General features: G+C 39.3%; 1 protein-coding gene and 1 long non-coding RNA gene across 2 annotated transcripts in view; one reads left to right on the top strand and one right to left on the bottom strand.

The window, feature by feature from the left end:
- Positions 1–382: 382 nt before the first annotated feature.
- slc25a28 (solute carrier family 25 member 28) lies at positions 383–14,896 on the top strand. The gene is made up of 5 exons (XM_027142036.2): positions 383–445; positions 1,733–2,281; positions 10,497–10,725; positions 11,721–11,777; positions 13,240–14,896. Exons 1-5 carry the CDS (start codon positions 383–385, stop codon positions 13,776–13,778), a joined length of 1,437 nt encoding a protein of 478 aa, XP_026997837.2. The 3' UTR covers positions 13,779–14,896.
- A 2,395-nt stretch (positions 14,897–17,291) lies between these two features.
- Positions 17,292–21,215, bottom strand: part of LOC113639852 — a 4,660-nt gene continuing 736 nt past the window's right edge. The window contains exons 1-2 of the long non-coding RNA XR_003439925.2: positions 19,830–21,215; positions 17,292–17,751 (exon numbers count right to left, since the gene is read on the bottom strand). The exon at positions 19,830–21,215 is cut by the window's right edge and continues 736 nt beyond it. This is a non-coding gene — a long non-coding RNA (uncharacterized LOC113639852). The remainder of the gene's footprint in view (positions 17,752–19,829) is intronic.

Raw genomic sequence — 21,215 nt, 5'->3', positions numbered from 1 at the left:
TCTGTCTAAATTCCTCACAACATTTGTTCTTTTTTAACTTCCACCACTTGGTCTTCTTTTCTGTCTTTCCTCTCCTCTTCTTCCAGACCACCAAAGATATCTTACACAACATTGGATGCTGTCTCTCTCCTAGCACCACTTTGTAGTCAATAATCTCTCTCAGATTGCCTCATCTACATACTGTAGAATGTAATCTACCTGCATACTCCTACCTCCACTCCTACCTCCCGTGTTTCTCTCTTCTGGAAATAAGTGTTAACTACCGCCATTTCCATCGGCTTAGCAAATTCCAACACCATCTGTCCTTCTAGGTTCATTTCCTTAACACCACACCTGCCCATCACCTCCTCATACTGTACCTCTGTTCTCCTCACCAGAATGGATGCTGGATCCCCATTACACTCTGCAACACCTACTGGCAGGAGGTGAAGTGGCTGGTGTTATGGTGTAGTCAGAACAGCCTGGAGCTAAACACCCTCAAAACTGTGGAGATGAAAGTGGATATTAAGAAAAGACCCCCTCAACACTACTCCCCCTTCAAGTTTCTGGGCACTACCATTTCCCAAGACCTGCAACATAAACTCCATCATCAAAAAGGCCCAGCAGTGGATGTACTTTCTATACCAATTAAGGAAGTATGGTCTGCCACAGGAGCTGTTGATGCTGTTCTAAACTTCAGTCATTGAATCTGTCCTGTGCACATCCATTACCATCACACATTCCCTTCTGGCAGGCGCTACAGAACTGTGCTTACCAAAACTGCCAGACACAGTTTCTTTCCCCAGGAAATCATAAAGCATAATATTGCACAATATTGCTATTTGCACTACCATGCACTTCTCACACTTTATGTACATAACTGATCAGTCATATATTATCAGTCTATTGTGTCACATCTGCATTGTCTTTTATAGTCTGTATTATCTTGTCTTGTATAGTATAGTGTTATTTATGTCTGTGTTGGCCTAATGGTTAGAGAGTCTAAGGTTGTGGGTTTGAGTCTCGGGCCGGCCACGACTGAGGTGCCCTTGAGCAAGGCACCAGACCGTGAGCAAGGCACCCCCCTTTGGATGGGTTAAATGCGGAGAACAAATTCTGAGTATGGGTCACCATACGTAGCTGGTGGAAAACAGGTGGAACCAAATTCCTTGTGTGTGTCAACACACTTGGCCAATAAACCGGATTCTGATTCTGATTCTGTCTATTTCCTAACTATTCAATACCACTGCTTCTTTTTTGTTTTGTTTGAGGTCACTATTAGAAAATTAGGCTGCTTTCACTCCTGTATGAATAAAAGAAAAGACAAACTTTTTGCTATTTCAAATAATTCCTTGTTCTTGTTACTTTGTTTATAGTCAATGAGTCAGAGATCCTTATAGCCAGATTCTGCATCATTTGGGCAAAACTCTGTTTGTATGCTGTGAATTAATGAATTAGTATCTCAGTAATTAGATATTGATTTTTTTATTAATTAATTAATTAATCAGTATCTAATTACTGAGATATTGATATTATATTAAAATGTAAAATATTCAAATGTATTTTTTATTTTGTTAGTGATTTGTTTTTAATGATCAGCATAGGCTACTTTACAAATTATTTAGTTAATGTGTACCTGATACTTATCTTCTATAACAAAATTGTTGTATATATGTTTGCTGTCTGTAACATGGCAATCGTTGGCATATTTTGATTGACAGCGTTTTAATCCAATCATAGAGCAGAATCGTAGTGGCAGTGGCACTTCCGCCCGCGGCCTGCACGTCCTGTCATCCCGCGCTACGCACTTCCCCACGCGTGGGTCACAGTTTGCCCTTTCCAGCCTATCTATGGACCTGTCTGGAGTGTAAACATCTGGACAGAGCGAATAAAGCCGTCTGATGTTTTTAGAATAATCCCAGCAAACACTTTGTTAACCAGAGGACTGTGTGTCTGGTTGCAAATGGAAGCTGATGGTTTGGTTCGCAGGAGGCGGATGAGCGCGGAGCCACCCGGTGGAGATGGCGCGGTTGCAGGAGCTTCCGCTGGCGCAGAAGTGCGCTGGCTGGGCGGCAGGATCTGGGCTCTGTCCGAGGGCATAATGGGCACTCTGTCACCGCGAATAGGAGGCGAGTCGGAAATAAACACGGTGCAGCTGCATGGGTCTCAGGAGGTGACCGAGATATCGGAACCGGACTACGAAGGTTTGCCTCAAGGAGCTTCAACCAGCACCTACATGTTAGCAGGGGCCGTGGCGGGGATCATGGAGCACTGCCTCATGTTCCCTATCGACTGTGTGAAGGTGAGTTAGCGATTAGCTTCCATCAGTCAATCAGTAAATCACATTTTTCGAGGTAGCTAGCAGGTAGCTACCATTCGATATTTCTGTCAGGTAAGTAAGTGACTGCTTAGTCGAGTCCTTAATAGTTTATTTATTTAAACATGACGATTTTTATTACTGGATATCTTTAACTTCGGCAGGAAAAAGGTTATAAAGTTTAAGTTGGCCAGACGTACATACAAGCAATGCTTAATTTTCAAGCTTTAATGAATTTCTGGTTATGTCTGCTAAGTGTTGCAACTCTTACACAAACTAACCTTCAATACTGATTGTCACTATCTAACTTGGTTGCTAACTTGGTTACTAACTTCTGCATTAAGCCACGCCTCCTTCCCTCTACTGTGCTAGCTGGCTAATATTCTCGGTGGAATATGTACATATAGTTTGAGCTATATTGTGTTATATGTATGTAAAATGTCTGTTGCTGATACTATAGTTATTCCGTTTTAATTTTTTGTTTGAGTTGTAATTGTTTTTTGTAAAACTATGCTTAGTTCCGACACAGTGTTTGCTCTCGCACACAAGGTCACACAAGCATAAGCACAAGTAGGTCACGACTTGCACGATACCATGTGCCCCATTTTCGATATTTTACCGACATCCGTGTTCAAATGTAAGGTCAGTGTCAAGTCTGTCAGCTTCACAAGTGGATCAGATTCTCCTTCATTCATCTTTATATATATATATAATATATATATATATATATATATATATATATATATATGTGTGTGTGTGTGTAATTTTATTTGTATTGGAGTTTGGTGATATAAATAAAATACTCATCAGGTAACTATATCTTAGGACACAGCAACTCAAACTGTAGTGACATCTGCATGGCAAATCGATGGTTTATATGAACGTTCTTGTTCTAACAGGAACTTTGTGAAGCTTTTTTATAAGTTGATGATTAATATTGATAGATGAAGTGTTTTGTAACTGTGCTTTAAGTTTTTTACTAAAGGAAAGTGTTCAGGGTGAAGGGCTTTTTGTGCTTTGCAGTTTCTTGGTAACTTGTCAATCTGCTGTGTCTTTTTACTGCTTTTTAAAGCTGCTGTAATCGACATGATAATGGGAACTTGTTTGTTACACAACACTGAAGGTAACTCTAAATGGATAAAATGTAAGACTCATTGTTCTATAATCATATACAAACCACTAGGTTGAGTGACCAGAACAAGTAAAATGTGCCTCCAGAAAAAGACTAAATTAACTGCTTATTGTTTCATTCAGTGTATTATGTTTAAATTCCAATACCACTCGTGATACTGTAACCACAACGTTCTTTTCGATCACAATTTTTTTACCTGCAGCACAACACACAAGCATGTTATTTATTAATTTTAAAAAATACATTAATTGTAAGGTGATTAGTCCATGCCGTGACATGAGGTAAAAATTTGAACAAATTGTAAATTAAGTATGAAAAAAGTGAGCAGGTATGTTATAAGACAACAATAAATGCGAGGGAGGTAACTGACTTCTGCTTTTGGTCAAGGCCAAATTGCTCATCCTCTCATCTTTTATTCTTATATAACACACACACAGAAGTCTATTTGTTAGTATAACAATGGAAAAGTTCTAGACATAATTTTAAAGTTACAAAAAAAAAAGAGAGAGAGAGAGAAATTTCAACACAGCAATGAGCCAGCACTCGGGTTATTAACAAATATATATCTAATTATTTAAATAAGACAAAATATTCCTTGTCCTAGTCAGTGGGTCAGAGCATATAAAGACTTTTCTGTTTGTTGTAGTCGATTTTATTAATAACTCCTTGTCTTAAGGGATAAAAAATATAGTGTGTGTGAGGAGCAGTGCATCTGGACTTGGCAGAATGACTTGAAGTGGTCTTAGAAGACAATGCACTTTTTCATTTCTTGTCATTATCAGATGTGGAGCTCCTCTTTAGAAGTACTGCAGTGTAGCTTTTAGAGAAGTCCTCGTGGGTTTGTAAACAGAGAGCACAAACTCTCTGTGAACAAATTGTTCACTATTTTAGAAAAAATTGAAAGATATCGATGTTTTTATGGGAGTGCTTTTTCCCTTTCTTATAATCCATAAATCAGTATTATTTAAAGTTGTGTGTTAATTTCCTGTGTGAGACCAGTCATTAGAATAAAATCCTACCACTTGATGCCTAATATTAGAGTTTACAAAGGGCTTCTGTCCAATTGCAGCTTCACTCAATGCTTCATTTCAGTAGAGATATCTGCTGCTCTTGTAGTTTTGTTTAGCCAACCCAGAGAAAAAGTGACATGCTTGATAATTCGTAATCATAGAAACATCGAATCCCAGGTCCACCAAGCTGCCACTGCTGGGCCCCTGAGCAAGGCCCTTAACCCTCAATTGCTCAGTTGTATAAAGTTAAAAAAGTAAGTCTCTCTGGATAAGGGTGTCTGCTTAATGCCATTTCTGACTTTAACAAACAATTACACCAAAACTATACTAGCATTCAAGTGTATGCTTGTACCTCGTAACTTTTTTACCTGCAGTAATGATAACGTGCATATAAGACACGTTCCATATGTGTGACCACATCCCCTTCATTTTTCTTTCTAAGCCACAGACTCTCCAAAGTTTTGTCTTATGGGTGAGGTTCAGCCAGGTTTAGTTCTCGGGACTGGAATGGCAGGGTCAATAGCATGATTCTGTGGTCATTGAACCATGACCCACTTGCTACTTCTTTGTAGAGGCAACCAGATTTTCTATTTAAAATCCCGTTTTACTTCATGCAGTCTGTGACCCTTTCTATCCTTATAACGTTTCCAGGGCTTTTAAAAAGAACAGCCACGTCATCACATATCCTCCACCATAAGTGTTTATTAAGATCTTTTTAACCTCCTTTTTTTTGTTTTTTTTATACACTTCATTATAATTGTCATGTTTAAAAACTTTTTACATTTGCTTTTCAATACATTTTCCTTTCTGGATAAAATACACTTTATCGTTACACCTCCTGTATTTAATGATTTATTGTTGCTATACTGGATATAGGCATTTTCAGCTTGGTGGGATTTCTTTTTATTTATTGTCCCCATTTGTCTCCTTTTATTTGTGTAATTTTTTCAACATGATCAACTTGAGGAACTCAACTTTGGATGATCAACTTTCTCTGTCTAAGCTTTTATTAATACCTGTATGAAATAACATGTGATGAGATTTGTCTTACTTTTAGGCTGATACCTAGAAAGATGTCCTGTATTTTTACCTAGGGTCTGATCATTCTGCACAGACGAGCTCAAGAGTAGCTTTTTCTCAGGGCAAGTCCACAGAACCACCATCCACAAAGAATCGGTGCTTTTTCAATATATTATACAGAGCCTTTATTATCTGCTCTGATGGACCGAGACAATACTGCTGGTGGTGTTTGTTCAAGTTCAGGAACTGTGTTTTCTGAAGTGCAGACCGGAAGTCCTTCTTTCTTGTAATACTTCTAGCAATAACAGTTTGTTGTTATGAAAGTGGCATGTGGCTGTTTTGAAACTTGACTGCCACTAGAATCACTTAACTTTCCTGGCGAATTTGAACAAAGTATTTTTTTCCCCAAATGTATATAAAACTAGATTTGTGCAGCAGAGTAACAATTGTTTGCCATATGTGTTGAAATGTTGTCCCCCCCCCCCCCCCCAAAAAAAAAAAAAAAAAAAAAAGATAATGGGAGTCAAAGGGATGTGTTGTGCAACTGGACTTATCCCCTGAAAACAGGATATGGTTAATAGCAACAACAGATTTCCTGAAGACTGCTAAACATATACACTGTTTAGTAGCATCCAGAACCAATTCAGTGAGTGCTGGCCACAGCCATTGAGGACTAGCTGTGAGGAAAAAAAAAAATGACAAAAGTAAGACTTGGTAACTGATTACCAGCGGGAGTGAGGACAGTAGAGCTCGTGTGATCCAAAGAGCGCACACTGCTTCTCTTCCATCTTTTTTGATATTATGCTTAATGCTAGTTGAGCCACTCACTGATAAACCACGCAAACTATGGATTGAGTAGATGATGAAGCCTATTTTTACCACAAAAGTAGAAAAAATGAGTTTACTTATGTAATGTTTATCTCATTGACTTTAAATGGATTAATAAATTGAGTGCATTTTTTATGGGACAAAATGTTTTTCGGTGCTTATTGAAATACTGGGATGCAGCACCACTATCACCTACAGGTGCCAACCTCTGGATATTACAAAAAAACTACACTGAATATTCGAATCAGTTCTTTGCTTAAATACGAACTGAATCATTTTATGTTCCATGTCTCAGTGTCTTGCTTTTGTTTTTATTATTAAGTCAACGGTAAAGTATGTGTCCTTTGTAGGAATTCAACAGTGCTTTCCTTCTTTCATATTTATGGATATTTGGAATGTTATAACTTTGGACCACTGCTCAAGTTTTTTCTTGTTGTTTTAAAACAAGGGACCCACATGGGTATGTATATCTGTCAGCATTGGACCCTCGGCAGACATTGTTGAACACACTTAGTAAGCCTTACTTAGTATGTCTTGAGATGCCGCAGTCACAGAGACGATTACACAAATGCAGGCAACGGGTTTTGTTTGCAATCCAGTCAGAGCTTATCATTCAGGCTCAGGGTTTTCCAGGCAAACACTGTCACACTCATTTTCCTTCCACATGCTGTTAGTAACGCTGTGTTTGGTGTTCACATAGTATACGGAGTGTGGTGTGTTTTATGGTGACTCCTTTTGCCAATGATATGCCAACTGTATGTAGGTATGAAGGTAATTTGCATTTCTCATTTTAATCATGAAAATGCTTATAAATCTACCTTCTTCCTGTTTGACTGCAGATTTCCTCTTTTGTCTCACGTACAACCCTATCTGCCGACAGAGTACAATGTGCTGTTAGATCATGCCCAGACCTCAGGCCATACAGAGGGAGGCTGTGTCTTTACAGGTTCTACATTCCTAAGGGCCTCTACTGCATGAGAGCTAAACTGATAGTACAGCTCTCTATAGGACCAAGTGCTGCCACAAGGCTGCTGGATGTCACAGTCATTGATTTCATATGGAAAATTATATAAAATAGATGAGCAAAACAACACTTTTGCAGGCAATGTTGCATAATTCCTAGCACAGGTACTGTTGTTAGATTCGCATTACAATTACGCTAGCCTATTTTATTGTTGTGTGTCCTAATAATGATCAAATACAACTGGCATGATCAGACATAGTATAAATGTGTGTTAGAAGTAGGATAACGATATGTATCGTGATAGACACGTGATCGATAGCGATAAAAAATGTGCTCGATAAGACGTTCGATATTTTTTATTCTTTGTCGGAAGAAAACAGAAGTTGCGACGCAAGTTTGGTTGCATTAACAGAGGGGCTCTGGTAACCTAGCAAATTGGGGAGTGACACTCTAACAGCCAATCATGTAACTATCATGTTTGGTTGTGCCATATTGTTGTCGCATGCTGGTGCTGGATTCCTCTTCAGTAATCGGCGACTGATAAGCAGAAAATGAGCCGCAGCGAGCGAGGAAATTGTAAATAAAAGAGGAAAAGTCCGCTTGCCAGTATGGCAGTGTTTTGTATATTATAACTAGGGCTGAAACGATTCCTCGAGTAACTCGATTACAAAAATTGTCCGAGGCAAATTCCTCTGCCTCAAAGCCTCTTTTAATTCATTTTAAAGCTCACGTCACCTTCTTGTGCAATTATTTTGTAAAAGCTTATGTAAAAGCGCAAGGAGTTAGCGGTCTTTTGATTTGAGGGCTCGTGCGGGCTGCAAAATGGAAGGGCGCAATAACAATGTCAATGAGCAAAGAGAAGGAAATGTCCAAGTTTTGGGACACTATCAGAGTGTCTGTTTTCAGCAGCAGGAAACATTTCTTCAAAGCACAGGGCAAGCCTCAATTCTGAGCATGTTGATACTTTTTTCGTTGCAATCACATGCTCCTTTAAAGACTTTTAAAACACACACACACACACACACACACACACAGAGAGACCTTTATATTCTGATCAATATATTTATGCTTAAAGCACTCGGTGTGAAACAAGCATGACTCTAGGTCCAAGTTCCTGTCCATGTTTTTTGCCTCTTAAATACCACAAAGCATTCCAAATTAGACAGTAAAGGTGACTTAAAGGCAGTATTTTTGTGTTTTTATTTCTATTTATTTTAATGTATGCCTTAGTTTTGATACTTTAGAAACATAAATAAAAAAAAATAATTTATTTTTTGTTTTTGCATCTCAGAAAAGGCTTCATTTAAAACCCAGAATGTTTGGCACTTAAATGTACTTAATTCTTCTAAAAAAGTTCAATAATTATCGATATCGACCGATATGAAACACTGATATCATGATACAGTTTTTGGCCATATCGCCCAGCCCTAGTTAGAAGTAAATATATGTTAATATTTGTGGAATATGTCAGAGATTTATACCTGAAATCATTCATGCTAAGTGAATCTTTTATAATTAGTACAGATATCAGCAAACATATGCCTGAAAATCTTGTACTGCAGAAAGTACTATATATTTGCTGTTTATATGTACGTGTGTGTGTGCGTGTGTACAGTATATATTTATTTATTTTGTTACAATGGCATCTTTCAGGGGGTGGTATATTTTCATAGGTCTTCATATATTCATATTCATGGATCAACTCGGCTATTATCAAAATGACCACTAGCCGCGCTAGACAAATGCTTTCCTCTTAAAATGTAATGTTTTCTAGTAATAATGAGATGTCTTTTGTAGTACTCGGATGCTTTTCTTATAATAAATTTTTTTGTTGTTTTTTAAGGAGATGTCACATTAACAAGATGCTGGCTGTGGAAAAACACTGTTTAAATGATGTGTTTATTAAAAATATTTCTCTGCATTATCGGTTGTATGCCCTTTAACCTTCACTCAAACTTTTTTGCTGTTTATTTTTTATTTTAAATTGTTTTTTTTTTCCCCTCAATAGATTGCCAGGTCTTTTACATATTTATAGGTCTTGAGGTGTCCATGTTTTATAATCTTATGGATGTGTGTTTGTATTACATACACACACACACAAGGATTTTTAAACTAACTTATCATACAGTGAATGAATATTTAAAAATGTTTTATCCGTATTAGGTAAAATGCAAAACAACAGAAAAAATGAGCCCTTAATTCATTTAAAGTAGATAAGACCCAATCGTCGTCTTTTCCTCTGTGATTGTTGGGCTGCAGGTGGTGCTTTCTGAAGCTTGCACTCTTGTTGAATGTACAAGAGACGAAATGCTCAAAGGAATAGATACTAAGGAAGCTGTTAGATAATTCCTCTGAGCACCCAGCTGCACACTGCCATTAATGGGGTGAACGTATACAATGAAAGGCAAAGCTTGGGTTTTTCGCTGCCATGTGTGTTACCTTAATGTGTTTATAAAAAGCTTAGTGGACTGAGGGGTGTGCCAGACATGTACAAACCTTTGGACCACGCTATAATGGCACATTGTGTTTCATCTTGAATGCTTTGTTTGATTTGTTTCATGCATGTTTGCTTGTATTTGTTTTCTTTCCATGATTGACATATGGGTGAAAGGCCGTAAGGTCAAACTCCGTTACAGGCTTAGTGGCCATTTTATGACACCCCATTAGTAGCCCCATTAAGGTGTCATTTAAAAAAAGGTGCATAACTACTATTAAACTCTGCCAAATATTGCATCAATAATTTGTGGCCTGTTTTAGCAATATGCCATAAATATATAGTATATTGTACATAGGTGCACTATGGGCTTACCAGTGTATCTACTGTCCTGTGCATTGACAAGCTTTCAGGCAGATTAACCACACATGACTCACTCATGTTCACACATACATTAGTGCAGATATAAACATAAAATCTCTTATGCCTGAATTTCTTTTCTCTTAACATGTTTATCAGGCAGTTGGAATGGAAAAGTGAGACTTCTGTAATACGCCTAACCCTTAAGCCAGTGTTTCTTTTTAAATAATTTATTTAAAGAATGGGATCGTTTCCTGGTTGCTCTTTACCCAAGTGCCATGAAAACCAGTCATGTTAATGAAGTGTTACAGAATTAAGCTAATTTCATGGATTCAGGTCTATTAGTCAAAGCAGTTGCTTTGACAAATTTTTTGGTGCAGATGCTCTTTTTGTTCTCATCAAATTGAATCGTCCTAATTTGCAGTATTACTGTTTGTTTTCTTGTGCTTCAGACCCGCATGCAGAGCTTGCAACCTGATCCAGCTGCCCGCTACCGTAATGTAATGGAAGCTCTATGGCGCATCATGAGGACTGAAGGCATCTGGCGGCCAATCAGAGGCTTGAATGTTACAGCAGTCGGGGCAGGGCCCGCCCATGCACTCTACTTTGCCTGCTACGAAAAGCTAAAAAAGACACTTGGTGATGTCATCTACCCAGGAGCCAACAGTCATTTGGCGAACGGTACACCTCACACGCTAAACAAATGCTTTCCTCATAATAATGCAGTTTTTTCTAGTAATAATCAGATGTCCTGTCCTGCTTTCCTCATAATAACAAGGGTTTTAACGAGATGTCACATTAACAAGATGCTGTCTGTGGACAAAAACTGTTTAAATGATGTATTAAATGATGTAGGTATTTATTAAAAATACCTCTACTTTATCAGCTCTATGCCCTTCAACCTTCACTCGCACTCTTTTACTGTTTATTTTTTCCTTGAATTGCCTTTTTCACTCTGAGTGGTATGAATTAATTCTGCATAGTATACCACAGTGTGAGAACCCCAGGAAGCTCTTATAGAGCAACATTGGTTAACACAGCAGAACTGATGCTTGCTGTTGCTTTGCCTTTTCTCTTTTTCTCTTTCTCTTTATGCCTAGGTGAGGGGCAGCGTGGGTGAGTAGCCTCTGGAATGCTCATCAGATTAAAATTCCCTGCAGCATCAAAGGGGAAGAATTTTGATCGTTTTAAAAGAAGTGACTATGCTTTGTGTGGATAAACCTGTTATTAAGCATCACGTTCCACCCTTTTGTGAAGTAGATTTGTGTTATATGCACTTATTATTACAGGTCATCATTTATTTCTATTATTATTAGTAGTAGTATTACTATTAGTATTATTCTTTACATTAGAGCAGATATTGCTGTTTAATATTTTAGCATCAGTTACTATGATAAATTGAGTCGCTGAGTTAAAGGAAGTCTGTGTTATGATCTGGTAAAAGACTGTAAGTTGTTGTAAAAGAGAACAGAAGGTCCATTCTCTTCTGTGAAAGTCACATTCCTAGTAGCACACTCAGCAAATCTTTAATCACTTCTAAATCAGCTGAGGTTCTTTGTGGCTGCCTTTTAATAGTGGCCTGCAGGGATCAGATTGCAAAATGTATCTGCGAGTCCTCTCCGCTCTGTCTCCTACCTGTCTCCTTGATGCTCATTGTTAAGGGTTTATTTTGGCAGGAACTGCAGGATGCGTGGCCACACTGCTTCACGACGCCGCCATGAACCCAGCTGAAGGTACTTACTGTTGATGCTAGTTCTCAAACTCCTATCCCAGTCTGTTTCATCTACTCCAGGTTTCTCTAATCTTATAGCTGTAGGTTTTTATACTAGACAAAAAGGAGCCATGGCAAATACATGGTCGAACACCAAGATAAAGGTGCGTGATCGGACAAAAATATCATCTCAATTCTTGAAGCCATTTATTTGGTAATCACTATGTAGGTTTGCTCAGAAACTTACAAAAAAAGTGTGCCACTGGTTTGATGATATGTGATGTCTACAAAAATATTTTTACAGTGTATGAAATATACTTATTTCAGAAAAATATTGAAAAGAAAAGAAAGAAAATTCTAATTTGATCAAATAGTTAGCTGTTTCTTTTCAGTTTTTAATTAAAAAAAAAAAAAAAAAAACCTTTGTATAAAATATTACACTATCCAAGTTACTTAATGCAGGGGTTTTATGACATGACGTATTAAGACATCTAAGCTGATTAGCCATAACACTAAAGCCACTCACGGGTGTTAGAACATGTCTCAGTTAGCAGGATAATGTTGCCCTGCCACACCACAATTTGTTCAGGAATGGTTTGAGGAACAAAGGTGTTGACTCAGAAATCTGATCAAGCATTTGCAGCATGTTCTGGAGAAACACGACTTTGCATCTAAAATCTTAGTGCCAGGACACAGCTGTTTTAGTGGCATAAGGGGAACCTGCATAATATTAGGCAAGTGGTTTTAATGTTATGGCAGAGCAGTGTTTAATATATCCTTATATCACCTAGACCAAGATTAATGTAGTAAATAAGTTGCTTTTTATCATCACAATGTCCCGGAGACACTAGTCGATGTGTAAGTGCTTGGTTAAGGCATAAAACCTGCTGGTTCTTTGCAGGTAAGTTTGAAGATAACTTGTCTAGTCTATAAGATCAGTAGAGTAGTTCCATTGCACCTTGCATTTCCAACCAGTAGGTGGCATTAGAGAGTTTTGTAATTGACCGGTAACACGAGTGAACCAGGAAAAGGTCTGTACTCATTAAAGACTCCTAAAGGGATGTCCTTTGGGACAGCATAGCCTTCACTGTAATTAACAGCTGCACTGCATTGGAATGCTATCATTTATGGCCTGAGTTTGGCAGCAGTGCATATGTGCTGGCATTACTCCAGTTCAGGCTTACACATCCAGGTGGCACTACACACCTGCTCTGCTGCCTTGAACACATGCAGCTTTAGCTCTTCCGTTCTCAGTAAATGGCCTCGGCAGTGCTGAAAAGTCGACTTTATTTGATCCGCTCGAGTCCGGATGGAAGAGGGCACAGTGTATAATGAGTCTACGAGCTCCTCTTTTGATGGCGATACTGTATTTCAGTCATGACCTTTTTATTTTGTCTGGGTGTTTATTAGCTGGTTAATGATCTCTCTCTCTTCTTTTTTTCTCCTTCTCTCTGCCGGTTCCTGTGGATTTGTCTGCCTTGCAGTTGTGAAGCAAAGGATGCAGATGTATAACTCGCCATATCGGGGTGTGCTAGAGTGCCTGCGCTGTATTTGGCGGCACGAAGGCGCCGGGGCGTTTTACCGAAGCTATACCACACAGCTCACCATGAACGTGCCCTTCCAGGCACTACATTTCATCACCTATGAGTACCTCCAGGAGATACTCAATCCCCACAGACTGTACAACCCCTCATCTCATATGATTTCGGGAGCTCTTGCCGGGGCGGTGGCTGCTGCCGCCACCACGCCACTGGATGTGTGTAAGACTCTTTTAAACACACAGGAGACGCTGACACTGCACTCAGTGAGCCCCGGCCGAGAACACATCTCAGGCTTGGCCCATGCCTTTAGGACAGTGTACAGGCTGGGTGGCCTGCCTGCATATTTCAAAGGTGTTCAGGCTCGAGTCATCTACCAGATGCCCTCTACAGCCATCAGCTGGTCTGTTTACGAATTCTTCAAGTACATCATCACCAAGCATCAACTGGAGCGTCTGCGGATGCAGAGGGACGGAGAGAAGTAGAAGTTCATTGTCTAACCCTGCCCTTGATCAGCAACTCCCCTGGCCTTGACTTTCTTTCTCTCTCAGTCTCTCCTGTTTGCTGCACCACCAATGAGACATGCATGCTGCAGAGAGACTGAGGGAAGTAGCCGCTCATACGCACACACGCCTGGCCTGTCCTTGCTCAGAAGATCCCCCTGGACTCCCCTCCTTCTGTCTTTTTTTTTTTTTTTTCTTTCGCAAAAGCTACACTACCAGCCGGGACTCCATAATGCACAGGGACAGACTGGTTGAACATCAGAATGAATATTTATACCCACAGTTGCATTGCACTACTAGCATTTTAGACAGACCAAATGTGATTTACTCGTGGTCCCACCAGAGGGCATCAGAAGCCTCTACAAAGATCAATGAAAAATAAAGTTGTTAATGAGTGGAATACCTTTGAAATTCAGTGATAGAATATAGATCTGTGATTTGAGAATATATTTTTGAAAATTCAACACATCGAAATTTTAACAAAAGTGAAAGCATTTAGACAAAATAACATAGGAAAGGTAAATAGGGTTTGGAGAAAGAAAGAAAAAACTTTTAATAAGAATTGGTTCTGCTTACTTAATTGGTTCTCAAATCACTGTTTTAGATGGAAATAGATTCTGAAAGCATCTTAGGACCCCTAAATTACCATTATGGGTTTTTAGTTGCCAAGCTATTAAGAGCTGGGAATAAATTTAGTTGTAAGAGTCACCATTTCCTTCTGATCTTTATAACATCACTGCATTATCTGTAAGCTGCATGGAAAGCAATAACAGTGTTAAGTAATTGGAATATTGTTCTAATTTCTTCAACTGCTCTTGCACTGATTAAAACCGAAGGCCATTTAAGAGATGTAATTGTGGTTGCTGTAATAAGGATTTACTGTAATCAGAGTGGTTGTAGGCAGAAGGGTGTTATGGCCTCTGTGAAACATCATAGTTGGTTTTTGACTGAAGTCTGTTTTATTGACCCCTGTGTTGCTTGATTAAACCTTAATGTCGATAAGTTATGGGGTCAGCCCTGTTGCCATTTCTCGATGCTCTACCCTGTTCTTAGCTTTCAATAAAATAGCAGTGCAGTGACTACTGCCTGCTTAACATGGAGTGATTTCTGAATTTCTATCCAAAACGTTCACTTTTTGAGTATAAATGCAATTTTTCTGATGCAGCTAAGTTTGTATATATTTCATTCAGCTGTTAATTCTAATGGAACAACAACAAAAATATATAGAGAGGCCTTTGTGCCTGCTGGTATTGAAACTTGTGTTCATGGTATGCACATTTCAGCTGCAGCAACACTGAGCTATGAGAGTTGAAAGGGAGCTCTGTTGGCGGTATGTCCAATGTTTGGGTTAAATCACAGGTGCAGACGTGGCCTTTGACCATATGTGTCCTGACTCGAGGCAAGGTTGTGTGCCTTATTGAGCTTTCACTTTACCTGCCTCTTCAAACCTGTTGAGCAAACGCACCCAGAAGGGCTGAAACTGATAGAGAAACAAGACAACAGATGAGAAATTGGAAGGAACCCGAAGCTGAAAGCAGATGAACGTGAACTTGACTGGCAGGATCATGGTCTATTCACAATGTAGGATCGCAGGAGGTGTTAGTCCGTGTCAAGAAATCTTTTAACAGTGAGCAAGAAATTATGCAAACAAATAAGGCGTACTATCGGAGCATTACGGTGAGCCGGTATGACAGACTGCCTTCTCCTTTTGGGCCGTCAACCGTTTGTCTGGAGATTTTACTTCACCTTTGCACTCATGAGGTATGTTTACCCTTCGTCTGAGAAACAAGCCATAACCTGAGTCAGAAAAGAATGAGAAGGTGCTGGTTGTCAGATGCTCATTTCCACTTAGATGATTTGAATACTATTTTAACATGGAAATCAGGACAAGGCTTTACCCTTCAGATCCCTTAATGCTACATTAAACACAGAAGTCTGACACAAGCTCTGCAGTGTCTTTTCTTGTCACCTGAGAGTCCTCTAAATGAATCCTCAAGGACACCTCCATCTCAAGAACCTTCCACGAGAATATAGACCGCCCACTAAGAAAAAAGTTGCCTGTTGGCCTCTGTTTGCTTTTATTTTCTTTTGTTGCGAACACATACTTTGACACTTGCTTCATTGCCCTGAGTCATGTCATTATAATGTTTTTTGAATGTGGTAGCCCCCGTTTCCCATGTGCAATGCAAACACAGAGCAGACAGTGTGGTCATCCAGGATTAAATGTCTAACAGCTAGTTGCTTTTCCAAACCCTTCTCCAGGCACGAGATGATATTTTGCCACTCATCCAACACACATGCACACACTCATGTCAGTCAGGCACCTGTTCAAACAGGGAGTGTTAATGAGCAGTCTTTGTGTGTCTGAGTGTGTGACGGTGTGGTTCGCCCCTCCCTGCTCCAACATTCGTTTATCTCCGTCCTCCCATCCATGGCACGGCCGGCCAGCACGAGCTTGTCCACAATGCACGCTGATGAGCTTCTTCATAAGAGTCTGCAGAGGATTATGTGGAGGTGTTTATAAGAAACTGAGTCTAGATTCCTTGTGCGTTTTTCAGAGCTAGTGTCTGGGTCGATCATGATTAGCTGATCCATGAACAAGTTCCATAAGTGGGACAAAGTGAGAATGTAAAAGTGTCCATGGGTGTGTTTATATCTGTGTGTTGGTTCAGTAACAGTGTTGCTGACAGACAGCCTTGTGTTTGTTTTTTCTTCTCACTTTAATAAAGAGCCCTTGTTGCTTAAGAGGATGAGTGTCTCTCAATAAGTCTTCTCTGTGATTTTCTACCACTGTCTTTAAATATATTCATGGATTATATTTTTATTACAACTACATTTGATATTTTAAAATGTTTGCCGTTTTACTACCGAAGACTAAATGAAGGTGAAAGGCTTTTTATTCACACGCGACAGCCTTTTCTGCCAGCCAGACATCCCTGAGGCACTATTTGAGGTTTGTCGTACATTGTGAACTGACAGCTGCTTGTTTTAGTCTCCAGCCTGACACACACAAAAAACTTTACGTAAATACATTCTAACCACTTTCTGTCTGATAACGTACTGAATCCAATTGCTTCGAACCACAGCTTTGACCAGAGTTTGACTCCACTTTACTGGGCTTAGTGTTTTCAGTACTCCTCTTCCTACTCTACTTCTGTGCATTTAATGCCTGTGTTTGTTCCTGCACTGATCTTTGACCCACTAATGTCCCCAGTTGTGATATGGAGACTACTTGATTACAAACTCTGTAGGGTGCTACGATGACCTCTTTCTCCTTCTCATAGAAAATGCACACAGCCTCCGCTAATCTAAACTATTTAGTCTAGTTGAGAATTCTCTCAGCTATGTTGCTGTTGTGAAATGCTGACTGGGCTTGGCATACTGAGAGCTTTTAATGTAGGAAAATGCATTTTTTTTTTTTTTTTAACCGTGCGTGCAGCATTTGAAGTCAAGGAATTTATTTTACACAAAGGATAACTCTCAGGATGATCATCATCATGTTAAAGTGTTTATTTAGGTCATTAGGGCCATTTTTTTCATGTTTGACAGTCACAGAGCACACGATGTCTGTCATGGCATGACAGGGAGCAATTATGCAATAATCATTTTTAACTGTATGTTACATGACAGCATATATGTAGAGTAATTAATCAGAGAAGCTGCAATGTAATACAGTCTCAGAAATAACAACAGTCTTGCAGAGTCAAGTCAATGTGTTATTTTTTCTCCCCTGATTTCCACTGTAGATCCACTTTCACCTTGTGACACCTCTTCTAGTTAATAGACAGGATGTCAGTGCATATCTCACAAACACTTCTTTCCTCATTTTTTTTTTTTTTTGTAGTGTATGAACGTGTATGTTTATTGGGAACGTTGGTCTTCGACTGTTGTATGGTTGTTGGTGTTAGACAGGCTGGTTTGAGTATTTCAGAAACTGCTGATCAGGGAGTTTTCGCTGAATGGGAAAAAAAAAAAAGACAGAGAAAGGTCAGAGGAGAATATCCTAACTGGTGAACAGTATCTCGATAACATGATGCTCCCATCATACTTTATGTGGTAATGATGGCTAATGTTCTATGTTGGATTTATCGCAATCCTTTTTCACGTTTAATTTTATTTCCGTTTTTTAATCAAGGATTTTATTGTTTTTTATTGGGAAGTGCCATCAGGCTTTTTTATAAAATTGCCTAGTGTTATTCTGACTAACAGGACAGAGACAGCAATGCCTTTCTTTCCACCAGAGATCATGGCATGAGATGGTTGTTGTATCATTGAGATTGTGTGCCTTGTGTCAACACTCCAGGTTGGTGGAGTGTGGGGAATGTTTTCATTGCAGACTTGGGGCCTGTTATTACCAATCAATCAATCATCACTTGAAGACCACAGCCTATTTGGGTGTTGTTGCTAAGCATGTGCATACCATCATTGCCAAAATTTGCCATCTCCTAATAGGTACTTCCAGCATGATAACACACCATGTTTCAAACTAGTCTCAAACAAGATTCATTAACATGGCATAGAGTTTGATGTTCTTTTTAGTCACTGGATCTGAATCCAATAAAACACAATTGAGATGTGGTACTACAGGAGATTCACAGCATGGGTGCAGCTGAAATAGCTACAGGAATGATGTGAGGCAATCATGACAACATGGACCAGGATATCTGAGGAATGTTTCCAACATCATCTGGAATCCATGCCATGAAGATTTGAAGCTGTTTTTGGAGCAAATGGAAGCCCTACCCAGTATTAGTATAGCGTTCATAATAACATGTTCGGTGAATGTATGTTTTGCAGCTCCTGGCAAGATTGAGAATAATACCTCTTAGAATGCTGAAAGATTCTATATGTCATTTTATTTGGCAGAGAATGTATTTGTCAAGAGCACTCACTAATAAAATCTATACCTCAGAGTTTGTAAAGTGGAGGTGAAGGAGTGTCTGTATAGATGCTTACTCAACACTACACATCACTGTCAGATAGGCTCTTTACTCATCCACTGCAACAGGGCTACAGTAACTGCTAGGAATGCTGAGGTTCTCGTGGTTAATATGATGGGTGGGAAACTGTCTGGACTTTGACAAGGCATTTGATCAGGTCTTCTTGCCTTCTCAGAAAGCCAGTTTAGGGGAGACTGCATGGCGCCCTGTTCCCTGTGTATACATTAAAAGCAGACACAAAGCTCTCTATGTTGGGAGGAGGCTGAACAGGGAGTATGGTGGATCCGGGTGCCCTATGCTCCTCACTGTGGCTCTGAGGAATCCTCATGTCTGAGTGGAGAGAAGCTCCCAGGGCTGTCTTGTTTAAATAACCTATGACAGAGTGAGCTGCTTTCCTACATTAGGCTTCCCGACTCACTTATCTACTACAAACCCAGCCTCAACACAAAACGAGAGCCAAAACGTCACCTAATGCCAAAGTGTACAGAAATACTAGGGCTCTCTGGAAAGGCCTGCCATCACTTTGCTAAACAGTGTGATAATCACAAAATGGATTTGCAGCAAGGTCCTGTCATCTGACCATACAACACCAGAGGAATTAGCTTCAAGTGCTGAACAGTCAGTCATCCTAATACACAGTCACCATCACTGTCTTTTTAAATACCTAGTAAAGTACTCTCTGTGTACACAAAACAATCGTCAGTGTCTGACAGACTGTATGTTATAGAGTGCATTATGTTAAATCTTAATGCAAATTCTACCACAATGCTGTTGAATTCCATCATGATGACATACAGTGAAGAGGAAATCGATATTTTGAAACCTTTGTTTAATATAGAAAATGAACAGGGAAGAATATTTTCAAGCATTCAAATAAATATATTGATTTATTGTTGAAAAAAAAAGAGAGAAAACTTCTACATTGAAATGCTGCTAAAAATTTGTCATGCAAATGGCACCTCATTATAAAGACGTTGCCATTGTTGGGAAAGATTTCACGCAAGAAGTAGTATCATGGTGAAGGTGAAATTCTCAGAGACAACATTATTAAACAGCAATCGAACAGAAAAGGCTACAAAGCCATCACAATTACCTTAAACTTCCATGTCACAATTGATTCTTTAGTGTGCAGGTGGAACCACACCTAATCATTCCCAGACAGCATAGGTGTAAGATGTAATTGCTTTAAGACTAAATAGCTAGAAGCCCGAGTTCCCCATAAATTTCATTAAACTGCAGCAGTGAATTGTTTACCAAAGTGTCTACAGGTTATCGCAAAAGTCTCCATACAAACTGGACTATGTACACCAGTACAATGTTGGTTGTGCCTTTGTCAGTGAATGTTCATGGGCGTCTCACTTCTCAGTTGGATTGCAACACTTGAATTTGAATAAGTTTGGCAACAGTGTTTCCTGTTAAAGTCCGTCGCAACCTTGCGACAGCTTTGCCGAGCCATCCATGAGAATGAGATTTAAAGTGTTGTAATCATGTAAAATTTAGGAAGAGGTTTTATTCACATTTTAAAAAATTCTAAATATTGCTCTGTTTGTTCATAAACACAACCTGTTTTGGTGAACGGCACAACCTGTGTGGAAATTTTAATGAAAAAGTCAGGGAGCAAAGGCAGGCCATTCAAGTTCTTCAAATTTTGGAAAATTATGTCTACATGGATCCCGTTTGCACAAAGGCATCATCTTGGCACCAGTTTGGAGAAGACATTCATATTGGTGTATTGGTCAGGTGTCTACATACTTTTGGACTTTTCACAATCACAATGAAGATTTGCCAAGAGAAACGGGTCATAATTGGTAAGAATTGGACACAATGCTGCAAAAAAAAAAAAAAACAATTACTTCTTACTGTAGGCATCTCAAAGCTGTATTTGCCAATAAGAGAGATAAAAATACTTCATTTGTAAAGAACCCACATGTGTGCACACACACTTTGCTTCTGTCCTGTCAGTAAGTCTTTAGGAAACCCAACCACAGTTTTGAGTCTCCCCACAAAATTGTGAAAAAGTGCATGTTCCACAAACTCTTTGTAGTAATGCTACTGACTGCTACTATTTTAGTTTCTAGTCTAATAAACAGCCCTATTTCCTTCAGCCAGAGGCATCAGTGTGCTGTGCTGTACGCAAAAGATTACAGAATAGAATTGTATGTTTGGAACAGAAACTTATGTGTTGGGTGGAGAAAATAATAAACAAACATTGGGGTAAAATTATATTAGCTATACAATAAATGAAGGTGGTTTAACGCCTGGAGGTGAAATGCCTTTTCTCACCATGTTGATCTTATGTTTGCCGAGTGGAATGTGTGTTGATCTGTGTTTAACCCACCTGCCCGATTGCCTGTCTGGGATAAACAGGGCTGTCTCTCTGTTGCTGGCTGCTCTCCACTGTGCCTGGTTTTCTTGGCTCAGAGTCTCTGTTTTACATGACAGAACGCTTTGCCCTTGACTTTGCTATCACCCTCTCACT

Source organism: Tachysurus fulvidraco, chromosome 4, assembly GCF_022655615.1.
Source record: "Tachysurus fulvidraco isolate hzauxx_2018 chromosome 4, HZAU_PFXX_2.0, whole genome shotgun sequence".
NCBI lineage: Eukaryota > Metazoa > Chordata > Actinopteri > Siluriformes > Bagridae > Tachysurus > Tachysurus fulvidraco.
Note: the sequence above shows the minus strand (reverse complement) of the source record. Positions and strands in the feature narration are given on the sequence as shown.

Bases quoted from the DNA above. Each gene is read 5' to 3' on its own strand.
- slc25a28 (XM_027142036.2), top strand. From the start codon at position 383: ATGCTGGATCCCCATTACACTCTGCAACACCTACTGGCAGGAGGTGAA. The intron at 446-1,732 runs GTGTAGTCAGAA...GCAGAATCGTAG, and splicing joins GTGAAGTGGCTGGTGTTATG to TGGCAGTGGCACTTCCGCCC. The intron at 11,778-13,239 runs GTACTTACTGTT...TCTGCCTTGCAG, and splicing joins CGCCATGAACCCAGCTGAAG to TTGTGAAGCAAAGGATGCAG.